Source organism: Emys orbicularis, chromosome 12 (genome assembly GCF_028017835.1).
Source record: "Emys orbicularis isolate rEmyOrb1 chromosome 12, rEmyOrb1.hap1, whole genome shotgun sequence".
Taxonomy (NCBI): domain Eukaryota; kingdom Metazoa; phylum Chordata; order Testudines; family Emydidae; genus Emys; species Emys orbicularis.
Window position 1 is genome coordinate 23,138,174 of NC_088694.1, and position 16,344 is coordinate 23,154,517.

The following is a 16,344-nucleotide window of genomic DNA, read 5'->3' on the forward strand; positions in this document are numbered from 1 at the left end:
CTACTTATGCCACTCATGGGAGTTACTTTTCACATAGTTGAGATTTTAGTTATCGTTTAACCAGCCCTGGTTTGGGCATGTTCCCTGTCTGATTTGCATCAGTTATGTGGAAAATGGTAGAGCGAACAATTTCTCTAGATCTAAATGCATAGCAACACAATTTTCAAATGCTAGAAGCTGGTTTCACTATGTCCTTCAGGTATGTATTGCATTCCCAGCCAGGACAGATGATTATAGCTCTTGAACAGGCTGCATAGCTGTATATTTAAAGTCACAGGTATGTTTACCATGATTTTATTACATCAGTCTGGCTGGGTGGATGAGAAGAGGAGGAGGGAATTACCATCCAATTAGCAGAGTTTCTGCAGCATGAGTAGGTGGTGCTGTGGTTTTGCTTTCTTTGCAATCAGCTGCAGATGTAACACAAGGAATAACAGCAACTCCCTTGCTCTGTGACTGTCAAAGGCACACAGGATGGACTACTGCTGCTGAAAGAAAGCAAACATTGATTCCTCTTGTAACCAAGACCATGGATAAACTTGGAAAGCCTGGTTCTGGGTTTGCCAGAACTCGGATTCCCAGGCCTCAAATTGTATTCCATTCCATCCAGCCTCCTTCCCATTCGCAGGTCTCTGGCATTTGCAGGTACGGAGTGCTCACATTTTTGAGTTTATTTTTTTTACTGTGCATTTAAGCTTTGTTCAGAAAGCAGGATGTAGAGGTAGAACAATAATGCACCCGAGTAGAATATACAAATGAGTGGAAACAAGGTGAAACCCTAATGGGAATATGAACAAGAGTAGTTAAGAATTCCTTTAAAAACACACTTTGGCCATCTTGATCTTCCACAAATTCTCATATAGCATTTTAATTTAAATCAGTGTCACATAAGTACACTTCTTGGCTCTGAGTTCTTGTATGAAACAGAATAAACCTTCAGAATCAATACAGCAAACTTTATAAAAGACGGGGGTGGGGAGCGGGGAGTGGGAAGCATCACGGGGGACTAACTTATAGCATCTGAAAACTTCCTTATCCAAGATTCAGAAATAAAACGGCATTTGTAATCATTTGGTCATAAAAGATTATTCTCTATATTTGTCAGTGAAACTGAACACAGGAGACAGGAATGGTGTGTTTTTTGTACAATGTGTAGTATTAGTCAGTGAGTCTGTTGCACTAGTTTACAACATAATTTATTACTAAATCAGATTGTTTTATGTTTGACAGTTACTCTTGTTTTGACCTGCTGCATCATATCAGAGCATCTTTTACTGGATTCGGGTAGTTAGCTAGCTTACCACTTTGTATCTAGACTATATACCGGCTGGAAAGAGACCTTCTATTTAAAAATCATGCTTCTGTTTGAAAATGTTTTATTGTTAGAATGAGCAGGGTAGATTATCCCATCTGAAAGGGTTTACAGGAAAATGTATGTTTCTCTGTTTTCAGTTTGTTTGCTTTTGAAGTTCACAGTACTTAGTGTGGTCTGTTTTGCTGTATAATCGGTCTGTTTGAAGTCTTTCACATAGCAACAAAGGAGGAAAACAAAAAACATGTTTGTAAAAACCGTTGGGGGGGGGGGACACTACTTTAAATTCCACATTTTTAAAAAATGGACTAGATTCTAAGTCAGCAGTATCTCTTTGAGACAGTTGAGGGTTTTCTTTTAAGACAATTGGCTATTGAATATTTTGAACTCTTGGTATTTTTGAAAAACCACTTAGCCACCTGTTTTTAATTCTCCAGACTACCAACATAATACTTGTATTGCTCAATCTGAAGGTGCTGGAGTAGAAGTAGTTCTCATTAAATCCAAACAATAGGTTGAAGGCAGAATGCCAGGTGTTAGTTAGAAACACTCATTCAGGTCCAGCCATCATGTAAACTACTTAACTCTTGTATAACTAATCTCTCTACGGTAGTCTTATAGACCTAGAATTTGATTGCTGTACAATGAAGTGATGTTTGTGAAATGATGTGCCGAAAATTCCAGTGTTCATATTAATTGTTTTTAATTATCCATTGTTCCTGCAGTGGTAACTATGGAATGTGTATTGGATAGGTATCTTAATGACAATCATTTTACCCAGTATGGGGGGTCCCTTGTATATGTCTCCCCCTTATCTGTCGTTTCACCTATCCATCGCTCATCAATAGGGGAACGTGTTCCAATTTGTATCGGTTCCAATCCGCATATCCATCGTTTCATCTTTTGTGTGGCTTTTCTTTGGGTGCTTCCCCCGGTGTTCAGGAGGCGCTGGGAGGGAGGGGAAGGAGTGAGGATGGGGTGCGCTCGGAGGAGGGGGTGGAACAAGGCAGGGTGGGGGGCTATGGGGGCAGGAAGCGGCAGGGTGGGCCATTATTTCTTATGGGGAAAAATTCCCTGGTATCTGTCGTTTCAGTATCCGTCGCCCTTTTCAGGAACACAACCCCAACGTATACCCGGGATCCCTTGTAATGGTACCCTTGTTACCATTCCTCTCAAGCAATCTTGGAAAAGAGCTATTGATCCAGCTTTCCTTCCCTGAGTGCACCTCCCCCTATTACTTCTAACCCTTCTATTTAAATCTGGCAGACAGAGGCCATGTGTGAGTATTGGTGAGTTCCCTATTCTGCATGCTGGAAGCCAGCTGCTTTGCATTCTCTGAGCTCTAGAACTTGCTTAGTGACATTCCGTGAGATGACCAAGCTGCACACAGGAACTGTTCATGCATCATGAACAATGGTGAGGTTAACCTGTCCTTGGCAGTTGCTTTTGCTAAACGTCTGAGAACAGTTACCAAGCTATGGAATCTTCTGTCTCTGTGCAGAATCAACATTTTTTACTGTTTCAGCATATGCCACTGAAAAAGTGCAGTCAACCCAGCTATGTCGCTCGGGGTAAAAAATACACACCCTTGAGCCACGTAGTTAAACCAACCTAACCCCACAATGTGGAGTGTGCTAGAAGAATTCTTCTGTTGACATAGCTATCGCCTCTCGGGGAGATGGATTAACTACAGCAGTGATTCCCAAACTTTAACAATCTGTGAACCCCTTTCACTAAAATGTCAAGTCTTGTGAACCCCCTCCTAAAAATGAATATTTCTAGGGATTTTCTCCTCTACATGAGTATAATTCATAAAAGCGGTGATCTTGGACATATAAAATTTGTTTTTATGATATGCTTATTACACACTATTTATTATTAATTATTATTTATCATTACAGTAATTTTATTACATTATGAAAACAGCAACACTCTTCCAAGATCTCATTTTCGTAGCATGTATCATTTTGAATAAGCCTGTTATGAGACAAGGCTCCTATGTTTCATCAAGGAGTATCAGATGTGAAACAGCATGAAGGTATTTAAGATGCCAACTCAAAGAGTTCCTCCTACACAAGCATTCAGGTCTTGAGCAGCCCAGGCAAACAATGCACGTTACAACAAAGCTTAAACTTGTTCTTCATAATAATTTTAAAAACAATAGTAACTGCCTAATTAATTTTAAAAACAGCAAAAAATATCCACCTCCCTTTCCATTTCTTATAAGGAGTCTTAAAGTTTAAATCTCCTCAGTGTGATAGATCTGCTTGCTTTGAAATGCGTAGCTCTCAGAAGTCCAGGGGCTCCAGGCTGCTGGCCCCGTGCTGCCCGGGGTCCCTAGGGACAGCTCTGTCCACCATTAGGGAATTTTTTCCAGAGAACCCCCTGTAACATTTTGTGAACCCCAGTTTGGGAACCACTGAACTACAGCAACTGGAGGATCCCTCCTGTCACTATAGTGAATGTGTACACTGAAGCACTACAGTGACGCAGCTGTGCCACTCTTTGTTTAAGTGTAGATATAACCTGAGCAATCCAAGTAAGGAGCTTATGTTTCGGCCCTTCCTGTTTTCCACTGTCCCTAAATCTCTTAAGCATGGAGCTTAACTTGATCCTTCAGTGTATCCTTCTCTGGTCCTTTTTTTTTAATGCTGTTGGTCAGTAGTTAATTCATGTACCTTCCTTGTAACCTCTTGCCAATTTTTTCCCCAGTATTCCTGAGCAGTAAACTATGCTTATCTATTCTATCTGGTTTAATGCACAGTGAAATTGGCCAGCTTCTAGAATGAGTTGCAACAGGAAATGACTGGCGCTGGTGAGTTATTTCATAGTAATTACTACACCGATTAAGTAGGTGTTCAGCACTGGAGTAGTTGTAAGGCAAATTAGAAACGTACTAACCACATGTGATATGTATCTTTGTAATTCCAAAGAGGCCTTCCTTTAATAAACGAAGGACCAAACAGAAAATAATCCTTGGCGTACCCTCCTAGCACTATTTGCCCAAGGATCTCAAAGCATGTTAACACACAGACTAGGTTCCCCACAGAGAGACAGATAACTTGTCCCTGTACACATGGGAAGGCTGAAGTACACAGAGGTTAAGTGTTTTGCCCAAGGTTGCACAGCAGAGATGGGTATAGAACCAAGCTCACTTACTCTAACAAAGAGGCAACATGGTCCACAGGTTGGAGCGGAAGTTTAAGAGCTAGGATATTTTGACTCTCTGGCTTTTGTCAAATCACTGAAATTCTGTGTCCCAGTTACCTTATTTACCTTATGTGTGATGTGAAGTAGATCATCATTACTCCCACTTGTGGGTAGGATGGTAAATAAATCATAGTTGCTTGTGTGATTGCAGAGTGGATAAATTGATTTAAAAAAAATCAATTTTTTATTTAATCTTAACTAAATGCACGTTTACTTAAACTATTTAAAACTAAGTTTGAAATTAACTTATGTTAAGTCCAAAAATTATTATAATCTATTAAAATCATTTCAATTAAATTCAGAAAATAATATCAAGGAGTACATGTTTGTTGCCATATTTTAAAGAAAGTCGAAACACTGAACTGTTGGAAGAGGTTGAGTGTGCCAGCTTTTGACAGCAGTAACCCCCTTTGCTGGTACAGAGAGAACGTTTTCTTCAGTCCAGTTTATTCAACTAGTTAAATCCAATTGAGAGTTGAGAAAGCAGGAAAGCTTGTTTTTTTCTAATCCAATCCATGAATAAAAAGTAGGCGTGAGCGGATGAAATCTACCAGTTCTGAAATCTTGAAGGACATGGTGGCCAGAAACAAGCAGTTCACTTCGCTAACTACAATAATACTTCCTTTGTTTAATAAATCACTTTTAAATGCAAAATGAGTCTTGATTTTTTCCCCCTACAAATTGATTTTTTCGTATGTATCGATTATGGTTAAGGTAGTTTTATTTAATAGTGGTGTGCAAATCTCCTGTTTCCTTCACCTCTAATTTGGTTATTTCCTTTCTCACCACCACACCCTGGGTGTGTAATGGTAGCTTTCTTGGGATGTAGCCCAGAAAGGAGAGGACTGAGGTGCAGTTTCCCAGGGCTCGGGTAATTGAGCATGAAAGTTTGACTTGCTCTTACATTGGCACGGCTGAAATGGAAATGGAGATTGGAGCGGTTTAGATTTGGAACAGAAAGCATTTTTGTTGTTTGGATGCAGGAGTACAAGTTGATCTGAGGATGCGCTTGTAGGCAAATTTAGGCCTCATAGTTCACCACCTCATGTAGACAGGGCAAGGTAGTATTTTGCCCACTATGTTCTCTCCCTGCTCTGGGCAGGGTTGTGGGGTGAGAGGCCAGCAGTTGGGGCATGGTCTCCTTTTCCTGGAGAAGACTCAGCCAGAGCAGGGGAGAATTGCACAGATGAGTCAGTGCACGCGCTAGGTATGCCAAGCCTGTGGAACACTTATTGTCTAAGGAGGCCCTGTGTGCAAGTGAAGAAACTGCTTTAAAAGTACAGCACAATACTACGTTCAGCTGACAGAAGGAGGCAGTCAGCCAGCATTGCACTCTTATTTCTGTTGTGCTGAGGGATCATCAGTGGGCTGGAAACATGCTACCACAATGAAAAATGTGCTTGACATCAGGATGAAGGCAGCTGAAGCAGAGAATGCCAGCTCCCGAGCTGTTCCCAATGTAGAGGAAGGCCATGCTGAAGCAACTGTCATGTCTCTGAGCACAAACTATAATCCCATAGGCAGATGGTGGTAATAAAATCCCAGCTACTGTTGCTAGTGCCTGAGAGGGGCAAGTCTACAGTCTTATGGCCAAGCAACCTTGATAAAGTATTTTGACACAAGCATGAATGCTGTGGCTCCCCTGGGCTGTGGATGACCTGCATGTAACATGTCAGGGGAGGTATGTGCAAAGCTGGCTTAAAGCTTATCTTTGCATTGCTCTGCAACTGGTGCCTCTTGTTCTGCAGAGCTGATCCAGCTGTGCTGAGTTAGAGAAGCCTGGAGGCAGCTCTAACTTTCACGGGCTTCAAACCACAAGTAGAGGATCAGCATAGCCTAGAGCAAGGGCGGGCAAACTTTTTGGCCTGAAGGCCTCATCAGGTTTCAGAAATTGTATGGAGGGCCGGTTAGGGGAGGGGGTTGTGGCCCGGCCCCCACGTCCTATCTGCCCCCCCCCCGGGACTTCTGCCCCATCCAACTCCCCCCTGTGCCCTGATGGCCCCCCGCCCGGGACCCTTGCCCCATCCACACACCCCTGTTCCCTGTCCCCTGGCTGCTCCCCGGACCCCTGCCCCCTGCCACCCCATCCAACCCCTTCTCTCATTCCTGATGGCCCCCCCGGGACTCCTGCCCCATCCTGCCCAGAGCATTGCGCCGGCAGCGGAGTGAGCGAGCTGAGGCTGTGGGGGAGAAGGAACAGCAGGGGAGGGGCCAGGGGTTGGCTAGCCTCCCGAGCCAGGAGCTCAGGGGCCGGGCAGGACGGTCCCACAGGCTGGAAGTGGTCCGCGGGCAGTAGTTTGCCCACCTCTGGCCTAGAGGAATCTTGACCTGCCCCTTTTCCTTGAAATACCAGCAGTAGAGGAAGGGCAGTATGGAAGCCCCTACACTGGCTATGGCTTTGAAGGGTCGCTCTTGCACTGGGTCGATCCTCCCTGAGCTGATTATACTGGCATTAAGGCCAGACTCATTAGTGATGTGGTGTAAAGTGTTAGCCTTGCACCCAAAAAACTTGGTCTTGAAACTGCAATGAAAGACTGGGATGCCACCATTAATTCAGGATTCTGTGTACCGAGAGTGGGCTGTAGTCGGCAAAATAGCCTACAAACTGTCTTAATGCTGTGTCCTATTCTTTGTTCTGCTATCACTTTTAAATGGAAGTTACCAGTACCTATTCCTATTCTCAGAGGGATGCAATGGCAGCAGCTTTTACTACTATTGCTATTACTATCTTCACGGAACAATCTCCGGGACCGATTCAGTCCAATTCCCACTGAAGTAAATAAAAAGATCAGGGCTGCTGGGTTGTTTCATTGCTGTGTAGACTTCTGTGATTGGGCTGGAGCCCAGGCTCTACGACCCTGTGAGGTGAGAGAGTCCCAACCGGGTTCCAGCCTGAGCCCGGAAGTCTACACAGCAATGAAGCCACCCCACAGCCCAGGCCCTGTGAGCCCAAGTCAGCTGGTGTCTACTTGCTGTGTAGACATACCCTTAGAGAAGTTGAACTTTGACATTCCTGTTCACAAGGCCCATGGTAAATTTAAAAAAATCATTGTTCAAGGTAAAGGCTATCAGTACAAAGATGTGTCATTTTATCTAGAAAGTATTTGGAAAATATAAAGCAGGGCAATATGAGCGTATGTGCAAAAAAAGCAAGGTGGGTGAGGTAGTATTTTACCAGCAGAAGTTGGTCCAATAAAAGATATTACTTCACCCACCTAGTGTCTCTAATATCCTGGGACCAACTTGGCTACAATGACCCTTCATACAAAAAAAGCGAAGCACTCTAAGACTTATCAGCTGAGACAGCCCCTAGAAAGAGATGGGTTCTAGCTACTTTGAAGACCCTTTTTCTGCTTTCCAGCAATTAGTCTCTGGAATGAGATTTTTGTGTGTTTCTCTCTTGTATGATTGTGCAAACTTGTTAACCACTGACTGGATTTTATTCATAGATTCAAAGGCCGGAAGGGGGACACTGTGATCTAGTCTGACTTCCTATATAACACAGGCCAGAGAACTCCTGCAAAATAATTCCTAGAGCAGAGCTTTTAGAAAAACATCCAATCTTGATTTAAAAATTGCCAGTGATAGAGAATCCACTACGACCCTTGGTAAATTGTTACTATGGTTAATTACCTTCACTGTTAAAAATTAACACCTTATTTCCTGTCTGAATTTGTCTAGCTTGAACTTCCAGCCATTGGATCATGTTATACCGTTCTCTGCTAGATTAGAGAGCTCTTTATCAAGTATCTGCTCCCCACGTAAGTACGTACAGACTGTAATCAATCACTCCTTAGCCTTCTGTTTGTTAAGCTAAGTTAAAATAGCCCTGGCATGAGTCCATCTTGTACAAGGTGATCCTGTCACAAATGGTGTTTTTTTCCTTTCCTTCTTGCTGTTCTTTCTCCCTTTCCCTTCAAATACTATAGGAACAGTAGTTACATTAGCAAGAAGGCATTGTTTCTTCTTCCTTTGCTCCAACAGTCTAAATCGAGAGGAGAGTAACTTGCTCTGGTTTACTGTTGATGCCAATTGTGTTAGTATGGGAGCAGTTACATTTATTTTAAAAGCAAGTAGGAAAATAAATCCATTGAAGAACATCTAATTTTATATTTTATCAGTGTATAAAACACTGGTTAGGATGTGGCTGTCGAACACTGTTTCAGAAATAGGGTACACTCAAGGCATTGTTATTTGCATACACAAGCTCTTGTTTTAAGGTGGCCAGACATCCTGATAATAGGGGCTTTGTCTTATATAGGGAACTATTTCCCCCACCATCCTGATTTTTCACACTTGCTGTCTGGTCACCCTATCTCGTTTGCATATGCAAATGTTGTCCGGGCTTGAGGTACCTCATCTATGACACAGTTGAGAAGTAGTATGGCCTGGACTACAACTAGGTTATGGACCTAACAATTGCACCAACCTTGTTATTTGGCTATCAGTCTCTCTAAAGGGGTGAGTTGTATTGTTATGCTGTCAAACCTCAGAGACAACTGGTAGCATGAGTTGAGGACAGTGCTTTAAGTCAACTGAACTTGGGGATTGCAACGGACAATGTAACCTGTTTTTTAAAGACCTATGCTTTTGCTAGGACACTGATAGTTTAATCTAAGCATTGGGTAGCTGGCAGCCAGATCAATATTGTAAATACAAGTGACCTTTTGTGCACTGAATTTTTTTTTTTTAATTTATCAAAAACTCTCTCTAGTTTTTCCAAAAACATTTAAAAAATATTTCTGAATCAAATGAAACAACTTCATTTCCTTCAGGATTCTCTTCAGCTTCTCAAATGAGCTACCTTTGTTGGTTCTTGAGTGTATCTTTGCTGTATCGAGACAGAGAGCTGTAAGAGATTCTCTTTGGGGTGCAGGGTACAGGAATCTCCTAAGTGAAATTCTAGGGCCAGTGTTATGCAGGAGGTCAGACTGTGGGATCACAGTGGCCTCTTCTGGTCTTAAAATCTATGAATATACATGTGAATAAACAAGATTGCTTGAAGTAGCCTATTTAAATATGCTGGCCAAGAATCTTTGCTTCACTAAGCTTCCTATCTCAGTGAGAAGGGGGAAGTGTCTGGGATGGATCTGTGCCAAACTGAACTCCAGTGTAGGGTAGACCAACTTAGATGCTGTTCTTAAGTTAGCTGGCTGTGGTCTGGAGGGGCCATATGACCACTGAATGCTGCCTCTGCATTGTACTCTGGCTGCAGCCTTTCCCTGCTAACCGTATTCTATGCTGGGCATGGCATGGAGGTGGGTATCTGGGCTCTGTAATGGCTTACAGTTTCCCCCACAATGAGGGGAATGCTTAGCTGGCCAGACCTAGCTACTTTTCAGCCCCTTTGTGTAGCTAGGTCGCAGAGCTAAGGGATCCAAATGCAAAGGAGAATCTATCCTGTTGTGAGCCCTTATCAGCTGATCTGGCCTATGTGCAGCTCTGTTTCAGAACTCACTTGTACGCCTCTTCATTAGGATTTGTACTCATGGCTCCAGGCTGAAACTTGGAAGCAAATTAAAGAGGACTTAGTTTCCCACTGCACGGGCCTCCTACGTTTCCTTTAATCCTGCGCTCCTGTGCCAGCTGATTGTTTTTAGAGGTTTTTTCCGACCTTGAGAAATAAATTGAAGGCCAACAAGAGATGGGCTTCAGTTGTTTCCTCTAAATTAATAGCCTATCCAACTAATGACAATCAACTCCTGCTTTCTCCTTCTCAAGACCTGTTCTTTATTCCACACTGAATGTTGTTCTTTAAAACCTGTGATTTTGTAGCACTGCACCCTGCTGACTCCTTCTGAGTTCATACAATTTTATGTTTAGTTTTTCATTTTAGTTTCAAACTCATTCTTGCCTGTTTTGTTTCTTGGTGCCAGGAGTCCCTCTGGGCCTGGCTCATGTCTTTGGAAATACTTCTAAGATAAGTGATATCTTGTCTTGCATTTTTTAATATCTGGAAGACTTCACCATCTCGTGCCTTTTCCCACCTTGGTTAGGTTTGGAACAGTTTTAAAGTGGATCATATTTTTTTGGCTTAAACTGGTAGCAAGTGTCCCCTTTGAAGTAGTTCAGCACAACAGGAGGAAACCTTTTTATTTATGCATCTGATGAAAGAGAGGCAGTCTGAAGAGTTCTCAATACGGAAAGAACATTGAGCAAGTGGGGAAGAAGTCCAAGGAGCTAACACCCCATTGAGAGCAGCTCTCTGGATGGAATGATCCAGTGCTAGAACAAAATGAATACACAGCAACACTGTTTTCTTATTGGGTTCAGAAGAGCTTGGGTTATGTGAGTGTTTTACGATGCACTTTGTTTTGTGTTTGTCAGTGTCTACTGATTAAAAATTAAACTGTTTTACTATTTCAGTACCCCAAAAGCATTGCTGGACCAAGGGGCTGTGACAGCTTTGACATCTGATACCTTACAAGCCACCAGATTTAGGAAGAAGTGCTGTTGGAGAGAGGGGAATCTTTTCTTTCCAGTGGTGCTGTAGAAAGCATTTCTTTCTGGTCCTCATAGCCTCTTGAAAGATTGTGCCTTTAAAATTCATGTCATTCCAGATCTGATTGCCTCCTGTCCCCCTCCCTAATTTCTTACCATCACAACACTTGGCCCAGGGTTGACCTGAGCATCATAGGGGAGGGTTAGTGAGATGACATCCCCATTGGTAGGGCACACCCACATGCAAGCAATGCTTTGAATCAGAGCAGCAGATTCTTTCCTCCTCTGACGCTGGTCATCAGGAAGCTTGATCCAGTCCACTTTGTTCCATCTACAAGCTGGCCTTGCCAACCAGCATGGCATTCTTCACTCCTTTCCCAATCATCCACAGAGATTCCAAAGGATACTAAGGCCTGGTCTACACTACCCGCCTGAATCGGCGGGTAGAAATCGACCTCTCGGGGATCGATTTATCGCGTCCCGTCAGGACGCGACAATCGATCCCCGAATCGACACTCTTACTCCACCAGCGAAGGTGGGAGTAAGAGCCGTCGACGGGAAGCCGCGGAGGTCGATTTTGCCGCCGTCCTCACAGCGGGGTAAGTCGGCTGCGATACGTCGAATTCAGCTACGCTATTCGCGTAGCTGAATTTGCGTATCTTAAATCGACCCCCCCTGTAGTGTAGATGTAGCCTTAGTCATCTTTGCAAGCATCCTCAAATCTCCACAGCGGTCTGCCTCTCTTTCTAGGCCCTTCACGAGCTTCAGAGTACAGTGCACTCTTTGGGCTTCTGTAATCTGGCATTTACGCTAAACATACCCAAAAAACTAAACTGCTTTCATATCAGATCCTTGTGTAAAATTCTTCAAATAAGATGGCAAGACAGGGTGACAAAGGTGGAAGTGTTAAATCGTGCTGGTATGTCATTTGTGGGGATGTTGATTAGTAAGTAAAGTCTCATGTGGCTTGGACATGTCAAGTGAATGCCAAATCATGTGCCTAAGTCCCATTTTATATTCATGCTTTGCTGAACGTGGATGGCTTGCTGAAATGGGCTAAATGCAGTAGTCCTTGTTCTCTCTCTCACCCTGCCTCATTCAGCTTTACCAATGTTGGGGGCCTAATGATCTTGTTTTGTCTGTTTTTCCCATAACAATATTAGCACTGCTTTTTATGTTGCCCCTTTCATGCCGAATGCCCTCTCTGAACTGATCCTTAAGGCTGTGTCTTTTCCTCTCCATGATGCTTACAAGAAATGGGCTGTAGAGATGGCTGAAGAATTGTCTCCTCTTTTCCCCCCTTCGTTTGTTTCATGGACAAGGCTGGATTGACATGGCTCACATCACTATAGAGTAGTTTCTTTAGGAGGGTATGCCAGATCCCCATTGGAATAAAAAACAATGTCCACAAAGGAGTAACTCCAGCTGGTGCTGCGGCCTTGCAGCTAGTTCTTGACTGAACAAAGGCCAGGGGAGAAAACCCTGAATCAAATTTGCTGTGGGAAAAATGTCAGGTGGTTGGCACTACAGTACAGCTCTGTCCTCCAGCATCTCCTGTGGCTATGCTGGCTTCCAAACATCATGGCCTTCAAGTCTTTGGGCCTAGTCATTATCGCTTTAATCCTGCTTTGAAGAAATACTTCCAGTTATTGAAGCAAAGTGCAGAGCATATTTTATCGATGATATTAACCTCTGTTCTGAGACATGTGCTAACCCCAGAGTGGTCAAGGGTGCATTGCAATATCCTCACGCTGTCTTGGTCTGTGCGAGAAGATGCAAATTTCCTTCGAGAATAGACATATAAGAGGTATGTATGATGGAATCAAGAAAGCAATAGATCTTTCTGCCAAGAAGACTGTCCCACTCAAATCTCTTAATGGAGACATCATTACTGATAGAAGCAAACAATGCTCCACCCAGTGTTGCATCAGTTACAAACTACTTGCATGAAACCATTGTTTTTGAAGCAGTGCTAAGCATGATCCGTAGATTCCAGATTAGTGAAGAGTTCGATATAGAACCATCTATAAGTGTGCTTGAAAAGGCAATCACCTCCCTAGCCTCAGGGAAGGACACCGGGGAAAAAATGGAATTCCAGCTGAAGTACTGAAACAAGGAGGAGAAGTTGTGCTTGAACATTTGCACAATGCCTTGCTTGCCTGCTGAAGGGAAGGAGGGGTACCACAAGACATGAAGGATGCTATCATCATAATACAGTATATAAAAGGAGATTGGAGTGATTGCAACAATTACAGAGGACTTTCTCTCGTTAGTGTTGCTGGTAAGGCATTCGCATGGGTCATTCTTAACACTGAATAGTGAGGTGGCAAAGTTTGCAAATGATACAAAATCACTCGAGAGTTAAGTCCAAATTTGACTGCAGAGAGTTACAAAGGGATCTCACTAAATTGGGTAAATGAGCAAGAAAATGGCAGATGAAATTCAAGGTTGATTAAATGCAAAGTAATGCACATAGGAAAACCATAATCCCAGCTATACATACAAAATGATGGGGTCTAAATTAGCTATTACCACTCAAGATAGATCTTGGAGTCATTGTGGATAGTTCTCTGAAAACATCTGCTCAATGTGGAGCAGCAGACAGAAAAGCTAACAATGGTAGGAACCATTGGGAAAGGGATAGATAAGAAGACAAAATATCATAACGCTACTATATAAATCCATTTTATGCCCACACCTTGAACACTGCATGCAGTTTTAGTTGTCCCATCTCAAAAAGCCATACATTAGAATTGGAAAAAGTACAGAGAAGGGCAACAAAAATGATTGGGGGTATGCAACAGCTCTCTTATGAGGAGAGATTAAAAAGGCTGGCAGTTCAGCTTAGAAACGAAAGAGGGGATATGATAAAATCATGAATGGTGTGGAGAAAGTGAATAGGGAAGTGTTATTTACTCCTTCACGTAACATAAGAACCAGGGGTCACCCAATGAAATTAACAGGCAGCAGTTTAAAACAAACATAAGGAAGTACTTCTTCACACAATGCACCATCAACCTGTGGGACTCCTTGCCAGGGGATGTTGTGAAGGCCAAAAGTATAACTGGATTTAAAAAAGAATTAGAAAAGTTCATGGGCGGTAAGTCTGTCAATGGCTATTAACCAAGATAGCCAGGGACCCAACCCCATGTTCTGGGTGTCACTAAACCCTTGGCTGCCAGAAGCTGGAACTGTATGACAGGAGATGGATCACTGGATAAATAGCCCTGTTCTGGTCATTCCCTCTGAATCATCTGGCACCAGCCACTGTCGGAAGACAGGATACTGTGCTAGATGAACCATTAATCTGATTCAGTATGGCCATTCTTATGTTCTTAATTCTTGCTGAATGTGCATATTCAGAGAATCAGTGCAACTTCTGTGCTGGTAGATCAACTATCAACATGCTCTTCACACTGTTCTTACAGTTGCTTTAGTTCGAAGAACAACGAACAACCTCTCTATATGGCCTTCATAGATTTTACAAAGGCTTTTGATGTGGTCAGCAGCAAGGGCCTTTTCCAATTCCTAGAGAGAATTGGTTGTCCCTCACTCCTCCCTTAGTTGCATTTGGATTTGATCCTTCCATGATTGCATGAAGGCTACAATCTAGTATGTTGGTGATCATACTGGTAGCTTTAAAATCCACAGGTGGTGTCAAACAGGGATGTGTTTTGACACCCATCCTCTTTGGTATATTCTTCTCTCTGCTGCTTTGTAATGCTTTCTCATCTAATACCACAGGTGTTCATCTCCACACAAGATCAGATGGAAAATGCTTCAACATTGCATATTTAAGAGCATGATAAGAGAACTTCTTTACGCCAATGACGCAGCACTTCTCACACACAGTGGGAGGAGCTCCAGCAGCTTTGCAGTAGCATGCATTAGCTTGTGAGGAATTCAGACTAACCATCTGCCTAAGGAAGACAATGTTGTGTGTTTTTTGCACCAGAAGTTTTAATAGCTAGTACCAAGCTAGAAGTTATGCACAAGTTTTGCTATCTAGGGTCAATTACATTGGATACCTGATCTCTAGATGATAAGTTCTGAGAAGGGCTGCCACCCGCATTTGGTCAACTGACTAAGCACTTGAGCACCAAGATATGGGTCTTCCAGAAGTTCATTTTGAGCACGCTGCTGTATGGTGGCAATACTTAGAGCACCTAAGCAGGCATGAGAGAAGGTTAAACAGCTTCCACACCTGCTGTCCTCGTTGTATTTTCAATATCAAGTGGGGAACCAAGGTGCCTGATAGCAAAGTACCTGAAAAAGCAAAATTCTTGTAGTGAGTCAGCTTTATCTTCTGGCCCTGCACCTTATTGCCTACATTATCTCTTGCAATGACTCTCACTTTAGAATTGGACTTTTTAGCTACTTGTGATGCTGCAAGCACGACATGCAGCAACTGAACTGGTTTGACACTCACACCATTGTCTTTCAAGATGGAGGGTTGCCATGAGTGGTTTTTTTTTTTTTTTTTTTTTTTTTTTTTAAACTATGCACTTCACTAACTTGATTTTCTAACCAATTGCTTTGTCGAGTTAATCTTAAAAAAAATCTTCGAAGTGTTAAACTTTTTGTTATGGTTACGGTTCGTCTGAGTGAACTTGGTTATTCCACCTACTCTTTGCTTAAAACGTACAATCTCCACCTCCAATCTAAACTACTGTTACTCGTGTAGGTCACTGAATGTTCCTCCCTCACTGTCCTCACAGAGATAATCTTATAAATGTCTGGAATCTGAAGCTAACTTGATGCATGCTTTCTGCCTCATCAGTCACATATTTAAAGCAGCTTTAAACAGTCAATTTTGTTCTTTAGAAAATCAAAAGAAAACATTAATTGTCTTCAGATTAGAGAAACAATTGGGCTCTAAATCTGTTTGCCTTACAGTAGTGTGAGAGGAAGGGTGGTCCAGTGGTTAGTGTGCCAGCCTAGGACTTTAGAGATTTGGGTTCAAGTCCCTGCTCGATAGCAGACTTCTTGCATGACCTTGAGCAAATCATTTAGCCTTCCTGTGCCTCAGTTCTCCTTCAGTAAAATGGAAAGGATAGCAATTCCTAACCTCACAGGGTGTTAGGAATAAATACATTAAAGGTTGTGAGGCAACCAGATACTACAGGTCACAGAAGTACTTTAAATAGAACGCCCAATCAGGGAGCAGTGTCCCATTATGCTAAATGCTGTACAAAAGCATAATGAAAAGATGGCCCCTGCACCAAAAAGCTTGCCGCCTAACTTCACACGTGATGTCAGTGGGAATGGAACCCATGGATGTCTGTGGGCCAAATTCAGTGAGGAAAATGGTGGTGTCAGTTACACATCAGGTGTAAATAGGTCAGAAAACATGGATGTTCTGATTTTCTGGGGTTGGGGTG

At 42.7% G+C, this 16,344-nt stretch overlaps 1 protein-coding gene across 1 annotated transcript in view; it reads left to right on the top strand.

Annotated features, from left to right (window-relative positions):
- The first annotated feature begins 529 nt into the window (after positions 1 to 529).
- The window catches only part of ARHGAP40 (Rho GTPase activating protein 40), a 40,710-nt gene continuing 24,895 nt past the window's right edge, over positions 530 to 16,344 (top strand). The window contains exons 1-2 of the mRNA XM_065414247.1: positions 530 to 645; positions 8,204 to 8,287. Coding sequence (XP_065270319.1) covers positions 530 to 645; positions 8,204 to 8,287 — 200 coding nt within the window. The remainder of the gene's footprint in view (positions 646 to 8,203; positions 8,288 to 16,344) is intronic.